The sequence below is a fragment of the Gobio gobio genome, assembly GCF_949357685.1.
Source record: "Gobio gobio genome assembly, chromosome: 17".
Classification (NCBI taxonomy): domain Eukaryota; kingdom Metazoa; phylum Chordata; class Actinopteri; order Cypriniformes; family Gobionidae; genus Gobio; species Gobio gobio.
Window position 1 is genome coordinate 44,891,017 of NC_137110.1, and position 8,557 is coordinate 44,899,573.

Genomic DNA, 8,557 nt, shown 5'->3' on the forward strand with positions numbered 1-8,557 from the left:
TTCCTCTCAGTATTACGCATCTGTCCAAATGATCTAGTATAGAGAACTGTCGCTTTTAGCTATTATTTCTTAGATATCAAATGCTTTTACCTCTTGGAATTTTGTACTTTGACTGTGGTATTTGATGCTTCAGAGTTTAGGGAAGGATTCCCCTCTGTCTTCATAGAGGGATCCTGCTCTTCTCTCTTTCCACTGGCTTTTGCTTTCTGTTGCCTAGACAAAATCAAACTAAAGCATCTAAATGATGATTAAAGAGTAATTCTGTCATGACAACTCTATGAGTGTTTGGCGTGGTAATATGACAATGTTGATATGTTTAATAATAATTTGTTACATTTATATAGCGCTTTTCTGGGTACTCAAAACGCTTTACATAGAAGGGGGGAATCTCCTCAACCCCCACCAATGTGCAGCATCCCCCTGAATGATGCGACGGCAGCCAAATTGTGCCAGAACGCCCACCACACAGCAGCTGATTGGTGTAGAGGAGACAGAGTGATGAAGCCAATCAGTATATGGGGATGATTAGGATGATGGACAGCCATGATGGACAGAGGCCAATGGGCAAATTTGGCCAGGATGCTGGGGTTACACCCCTACTCTTTTCCCGAAGGCCATCCTGGGATTTTTAATGACCACAGAGAGTCAGGACCTTGGTTTAACGTCTCATCCGAAGGACGGTGCTTGTTGTTACAGTATAGTGTCCACATCACTATACTGGGGCGTTAGGACCCACACAGACCACAGGGTGAGCACCCCCTGCTGGGCTCACTAACACCTCTTCCAGCAGCTACCTAGTTTTCCCAGGAGGTCTCCCATCCAGGTACTGACCAGGCTCAGCCCTGCTTAGCTTCAGTGGGAAACCAGTCTTGGGCTACAGGATGATATGGTTTAGTCTTGGTGGAATAGATCTGCTATGCTGCTGCAGAGCAAGTACAGTTATTTTAGTTAGACAATACCAGCAACACTTGTGATTTCAAGGGGTCAGACGAAACAAAAGATGGAGCTGAAAAGGTGTTTTATTTTGCCAACGTGTTTCGGCACACGACACACTGCTGCAGGGACGGACGGGAAAAAAATTTGCCCTGGACTTTCTGGCACAAAGCGACAGTTTTTAACACCACTTACTAACATAAAAATATAAATGCTATTTTTTTTATTATTGACATGCTTAATGAATGACTGGCATACTTCTTTACGTTATAATTTGTCTTTCCTGGTGCACATGACATGGCAAATAGTAAATAATTTTGAATTTTTTTTACACATCTCTTTTCCATACAGGGAAGTTTTATATCACTGAAGTTCAATAAATCAGTCCAAACACAATGCTCTGGTATGGTCTAGAACAGACTTAGAATGTTGACGTTTTTAATGGTGCCTTTCTAGTGGTTATAGCATTTGTCCTTTCAGCATTCGTCTTTTCCATTTCCTGTCATCAGCTCCAATTATGGAAAATAGTGTAAAAATTCTGTTTATGAAAAATACAGCATATTAGAATGATTTCTGAGTAATGATGCTGAAAATTCAGCTTTGATCACAGGAATAAATTACATTTTACTATATATTCACATATAAAACAGTTATTTTAAATTGTATTAATATTTCATATTTGTGTTTTTATTGTATTTTCTGATCAAATAAATTCAGCCTTCTTTCAAAAACATTTAAAAAGTCTTAATCATTTCAAACTTATTTATATTAAATAATGAATTAATTAGAGAATTCTATTTTTATTTTAGTAGCTATATGACACTTTCCTAACACTAATTGAATAATTGAATATGAAAGTTGCCAGTTTTACCATGTTTTAGAAAGCCTGGAAACAGATACACAAACATTCACTCTTATCTGATATAATGAAAACTGCTACATTAACGTTTCTTTGTGCATTGTGTGACGAATACTGTAAATGGCATTCAAATCTGGGGAATTCGAAAAGTTTGGAAGTAGTTTGCATCACTGGAAATTAATGTCCGTCGTTTAACACTTTTTTAAATCGTAAACAGTCTGCAAATATTGCCGTATTGTCTCGTCATGTTCAGCTGCTTATCTTACCTCGGCTTGCATTCTTCAAGCATTAAAAAGCACCACACTTCTCGGTTTCTGTGGAAAGTAAATCCCGCCTCCTTCCATTTGATTGGCTATCTCAAATATTTTGACATTGACGAGCGCCTTTAGACCGGTGCACTGAGACTGAGCGTGCTAAATAGATTAGAGTTTTTGCCGCAAGTGGGTCGCGCGGGCAAATTGGCCAATATAGGCTAAGTAAATGTACTATAATTCATTCTTCATATATATTTACGTAGCAACGGTCTGGCCCACATTATCCAGCGGCCCACTGGGAAAACTTCAGTGCTCCAGATGGCCACTCCGCCCCTGCACTGCTGTGAGCAAGTAAGACATGCTGCTGCTGCACAATATATCATACATGAATTACCAGTAGCAGATCTATACAGGTGGAGCTGGGGAAGGTGGAGGCTTTCTGAAAGCGTGCTGCAAACTGCTACAGCAAATGCTGACCAAGTATTTGAAGGTTGAGCAGCGAGCTCATTGGCTACTGGTTGGTACAGCAGGAACCAATCCGCCGTTCCCTATAGAGAATGATGGGATTGCGAGCAAATTTAGTTATCTATCAGCCTGTGCCATGATCCAAGGCCATAACCATGTCTTGAACATGGGGGGGGGTTAATGTTTTTTTTTTTCTAGCGCCATCTAGAGTTTCATGACAGAACTTTGTTTTTAATACATCGAAGTCTCATATATGAGCATTCTTACTTCATCAATGCAAGCAAAGAGCACAAGTTTAATTATAAATATTGTAAGGCTTATACAATATTGTGAGGCAATTCATGTTCATTAATCACTAAAATGTTTTACCTTGTGGAACTTGGAGTTTTGATATTTGATATCTCAGAGTTTACAGAAAGATCCTGTCCTCCTGTCTTTCCACTGGGTTTTGGTTTCTGCTGCCTATACATAAAATCAAACCAAAGCACCGAATACATTTTACGTGAATGTGGTTTTCAAAGTAACTAAAGCATAATATCCAAAAGACCTCTGAAAATCCAGGCATCAGTGTTCAGAGGTCAGCATTCAAACTTTATGAAATCACAGTGACCTAGTAACACATTTTTAAACCTACTTTGGTTTCCATTCCACTGATTCTTTTGCCACTGGATCTACAGAACAAAGGAGGTAACGTCATTCAACCTTTTAGATGAAAAATAACCCTTAAGGAAACCAAGGCAGGCTGTCGTCATGTGTGTGTAACTGCTTAATGTTAGAAAACAGTTGCTATAGTGGATATAGAAATGATTTCCAGCAAATGGATTATTGTACCTGCAGAACTGTCAATCACTGGTTTTAAGGGTGGATCCTCCTTTAGAAATAGAAAAAAGACAAAATGTGTACAAGGCTAAAGCCAAATCATCGCTGTAAAATGATATGCATATTATTAAAATAGCAAAATGATCAAGACACTACAGTTTATCTTATGATATGAAACAGCACAATATCCATATAACCACCATATGCATATTGTCCTGCCACTGACCTTTTCATTGCCTTTTGATGAGACTTCTGACGGCCGCCCAACACACTGTAAACTTGGCATTAATAATAAAATATTTATTTTATTAATATTTATTTTATTCATTTTTTTATTTTATTATAATATTTATTCATATTTATAATATTATAAAGTATTTTGATGTTAAAGAAATGCAGACATGGTAAAGCCACTGTGTAGGCATTTTAAAGAGTAATGAAAATTATACAATTGTTTATGTTGAATGTCCACTTTTAACCTGTATGTGACCTGATGTTATTTTAACATATTGAAAAGACTTTTGTTCATCTTCAGAACACAAATGAAGATCTTTTTAATGAAATCTGAGAGCTTCTGTCCCTCCATTGACAGCTAGTTCATAGTTCATAAAACTAATACATATGAATTGAGCGGTTTAGTCTGAAAAGACTTGATCGCTTTATAATGAGCAGATTTAATTTAGTCTTTTATTCACACATAAACATTGATCAGCGAACATAAACAAGCTCAACCGAACCTCATTGGTTCTTGCTGAAGCTCTAACGCGCTGCGTAACAGAAGAATGAACCTCATTGGTTCTTGAAGAAGCTCAAACGTGATGCGTAACACGTGAATGAATCTCATTGGTTCTTGCTGAAGCTCAAACGTGCTGCGTAACACGAGAATGAATCTCATTGGTTCTTGCTGAAGCTTAAACGTGATGCGTAACACGAGAATGAATCTCATTGGTTCTTGCTGAAGCTCAAACGTGATGCGTAACACGAGAATGAATCTCATTGGTTCTTGAAGAAGCTCAAACGTGCTGCGTAACACAAGAATGAACCTCATTGGTTCTTGAAGAAGCTCAAACGTGCTGCGTAACACAAGAATGAACCTCATTGGTTCTTGAAGAAGCTCAAACGTGCTGCGTAACACAAGAATGAACCTCATTGGTTCTTGAAGAAGCTCAAACGTGCTGCGTAACACAAGAATGAACCTCATTGGTTCTTGAAGAAGCTCAAACGTGCTGCGTAACACAAGAATGAACCTCATTGGTTCTTGAAGAAGCTCAAACGTGCTGCGTAACACGAGAATGAACCTCATTGGTTCTTGAAGAAGCTCAAACGTGATGCGTAACACGAGAATGAACCTCATTGGTTCTTGCTGAAGCTCAAACGTGCTGCGTAACACGAGAATGAACCTCATTGGTTCTTGCTGAAGCTCAAACGTGATGCGTAACACGAGAATGAACCTCATTGGTTCTTGAAGAAGCTCAAACGTGCTGCGTAACACAAGAATGAACCTCATTGGTTCTTGAAGAAGCTCAAACATGATGCGTAACACGAGAATGAATCTCATTGGTTCTTGCTGAAGCTCAAACGTGCTGCGTAACACGAGAATGAACCTCATTGGTTCTTGCTGAAGCTCAAACGTGCTGCGTAACACGAGAATGAATCTCATTGGTTCTTGCTGAAGCTCAAACGTGCTGCGTAACACGAGAATGAACCTCATTGGTTCTTGAAGAAGCTCAAACGTGATGCGTAACACGAGAATGAACCTCATTGGTTCTTGCTGAAGCTCAAACGTGCTGCGTAACACGAGAATGAACCTCATTGGTTCTTGCTGAAGCTCAAACGTGATGCGTAACACGAGAATGAACCTCATTGGTTCTTGAAGAAGCTCAAACGTGATGCGTAACACGAGAATGAACCTCATTGGTTCTTGCTGAGGAACCAATGAGGTTCAACGTGCTGCGTGGTTCGTCAGGCAAATATGAGCTTCCATTTACCACAACTGATGTGTGAGTTGATGAAAAATTAAATGTGAATAAAAGATTAAATTAAATCTGTTCATCATATTAAGCGATCAAGTCTCTTCAGAAAATTTGGACAAAACCACTCAATTCATGTGGATTCGTTTTACTATCTCTTTATGAACTTTTTGAAGCATCAAAGTGGTAACGTTAGTTGCATTCTGTTAACGGAGAGTACAGAACTGGCTCAGATTTTATTAAAAATATCTTCACTTGTGTTCCGAAGATGAACTAAAGTCTTGTGCGTTTGGAACCGAACGACATGAGAGGGAGTAATTCATGACAGAATTTTCTTTTTTGGGTAACTATCCCTTTAAATCCTGATGCACTGCCTGTAACCAAAGAGTCTGTTGAATGTTTTAAGCCTTGATCAGTCATATTCCATTGCAACGTTCACAGATAACAAAGCGATTGTATGAAATGAAAAAACAGGTATAAACCGTTTTAAAAATAACATAGAATACGTTATGCAAGACATGTAGCACGTAACATTAAACATGCCATATATGAGCGTCCTTACCTGTTCATCTGTGCGAAGTGCCTTTCTTTTTATATGATATATCGACTATAGCTACTTGAGAGCTTTTTAATAAAGCCTGTCATAAAATTTTAGACATACAGCAACACTTTTCGGAAGTTTCTTTGGACTTTCTGAAGCCCTGTCGCAGTTTGAGAGGGTAAGCGTGCTGATTCCATAGCAACGGGAGGGAGGCGTCACCTCTAAATAATCCGAGTGCAACATGCTCCTTCCGGAACACTCTACCCACAATAATATTATGTTTTACACAAAACGTTACAGCATACAATAATGTATTCATTATTTAATAATAACAACAGCAAACAATATACATTATTATTAGGCTATTATACTTTTTGTTCCACGAGGATTGTAACTTCCAAGTTTATACAAAGTGACTAAAATTGTACATTTTTGGTGTGCTAAACAACAGTTTCTAAATGATCAAATAAATAAAATTAACAACATTTTGTGTACACTCGATAAATGTCTTTTTGAAAAAGAAGGTAAATAGTAATACCAATGAACCTTTTAGGTAATATTGCATATGGGAAACTTTGGATAATTGCCACACATACTTTAATATTTCTGTATAGAGAATTAACAAAGTCCTGACTATACAAAAGCTTTTGAAAATTAATTTTAACACCTGTTTTGAGCATGTTGTCACACTATACGGGGTAAGATGCCTCACTGCTATATTTAAACAATTCTGAAACAACTGATGAAACAGCAAAAATGTAAAAGATAACATACATCAATGTGAAAATATTGTTTTAGCCAACAAGTATTGTAATTAATCAATTGTCGGCTATATATTTATTGTATAACATTTAAACACACAAAAAAACTGAATTAAAAACACTGCTAGAGAACACAAACCTTGGTGTAACTTTAACCCCAACATTTAATATTTACTGAGATAGTAGTATAGCTCAATTGTGACAACAAGCCCCGTACTTCATGAAGTGCTCACAAAAAGTAGGCCTACTTTGAACAATCTAAGACTTCTGTTCAAGAGTTTTGTTCATGTGATCCAGCATGGCATATAGTGGTCTGTTCTTCCTCATCAGGTGTGTCTTCAGGTGTTTGGCCAGATGGTCACTGCGCATGAAACGTTTGGAGCAGTCCGGACATGTGAAGCGCTTTTCACCGGTGTGTGTGCGCAGGTGCCTCTGGAGCTCGTCGGAGCGCGTGAAGCTCTTCCCGCAGAACATCCAGCTGCACACGAATGGGCGCTCACCTGCGTGCCACCTCAGATGCGCCTTCAGGTGCGATGTCTTGCCGTACACCTTCCCGCAGCCCGGCATGTGGCACACGTGCTGCTTTCTCCTGCCTGGCGTGTTGGTGGTCTTCTGGCAGTTGGGGCACATGCATCTCCGGCTTTTACGCGACTTGGAGTGCAGCAGGGTGGCGATTTGGGACTGGAACTGGCCGAGCTCTGGGTGACCCAGAACCCACCCGCGGGGGATCTGAAAATTATGTGTTGAGGAGGAGTGATTGGCAGCGCCGGCGTCTTGAAGGGTCCACCATTGTATATCCTCCCGTGCCAAATGTCTCTGCGGATGATGCACAAGTGCAGTGTGCGTGGGTACATAAGCTGACACTGATGTGGGGAGAGAAGCGTATGAGGAGGAGCATGCTGATGGACAAGGCAACATCTTCAGGGGTGAGAAGTCATAGTGTTCCGCCGGAGGTGTCAGTGGCATGTTGTGGTGTGGATTTAAGGAGGTCTGGATGTGCTGTGACAGCATCACGCCACAATCAGTGGAGAACGTTGCATGTGTGGAACCATCACTTCTCCAGGGATGGAAGAGCTTAGGTGGGGAACCTTCATATGGGACGTGCTGGTTGCGCTCCATGGATCCGGATGCACAGGAAAGGCTGATGCGATTACAGGTGTCTTCGAGCAGCATCAAGGGGGATTCCGGGGTGGAGTTTGGAGTCCGGTCCTACGAAAAATATCAATACGTATAATTTGTGCTTGAATGATTGTATCACTCTAAATCTGGCACATTTAGTCCTCCTTATTCAAGGGGATTTAGGGAGTGAGAACCACTGGCACCAAAGTGAATAATTAATCCCTCCCAAATCAACATGCAAGCAAAATGACATTGACACAATTCAAATCAGAGAAAATCACTTTTTACGCACCTGAAGGAAAGCTTGCAGTGGGTCATTGCGCATTATGGCAACCGCAGTTATGCCACACCAATGAAGACTTCTCAATCTGCAATCCTTAGAACTGTGTTTGGCACCGGTACGCCTCTTTAACGCAGCGCAACAACTCACGGGATAATCTTGTAGCAAACTGAACACACTGGAATCCTTTCATTGAGTTTGATCAGAACTCCAGCCAGTCAGAATGAAGCGTTTTGCCTTTGAAGATTACCGCTGCCCAATCATCAAAGAATAACGGAAGAGCTCAAATCCTTTGAGTGTTTGCTGCTTTGGATAATAAAAGAATTGGTTATTTGGAGGCTGAGACGGGGAGAGATGAAGGAGGTGCAATTAATTTATCTCGATTAAGTGAATGGATCAAAGAAATAATAAAAAGATAGGGTGTTTGGCACTAAAGAGATACATTTAAACATACAGTAAATGTGTCTTATGTCTATGAGGCTGAAATGACTGCATATTAGTTGGATAAAGTTAACCCACTGTAGCGAAATTGGAAAAGTTGCTTTTCCTTGTCAAA

The 8,557-nt window shown here is 39.9% G+C and overlaps 2 protein-coding genes across 2 annotated transcripts; both read right to left on the reverse strand.

Annotated features, from left to right (window-relative positions):
- Positions 1-86: 86 nt before the first annotated feature.
- LOC307140487 (uncharacterized protein) lies at positions 87-6,084 on the reverse strand (the record flags this gene model as incomplete). Its single annotated transcript, XM_079840046.1, has 5 exons — positions 87-213; positions 2,881-2,973; positions 3,146-3,182; positions 3,343-3,382; positions 5,962-6,084. 5 exons carry the CDS (start codon positions 6,082-6,084, stop codon positions 87-89), a joined length of 420 nt encoding a protein of 139 aa, XP_079696172.1.
- Positions 6,085-6,860: 776 nt separating this feature from the next.
- LOC307140488 (transcription factor Sp5) lies at positions 6,861-8,046 on the reverse strand (the record flags this gene model as incomplete). Its single annotated transcript, XM_079840047.1, has 2 exons — positions 6,861-7,811; positions 8,014-8,046. The coding sequence occupies 2 exons, from the start codon at positions 8,044-8,046 to the stop codon at positions 6,861-6,863; spliced, it is 984 nt and encodes a 327-aa protein (XP_079696173.1).
- Between the last annotated feature and the right edge of the window lie 511 nt (positions 8,047-8,557).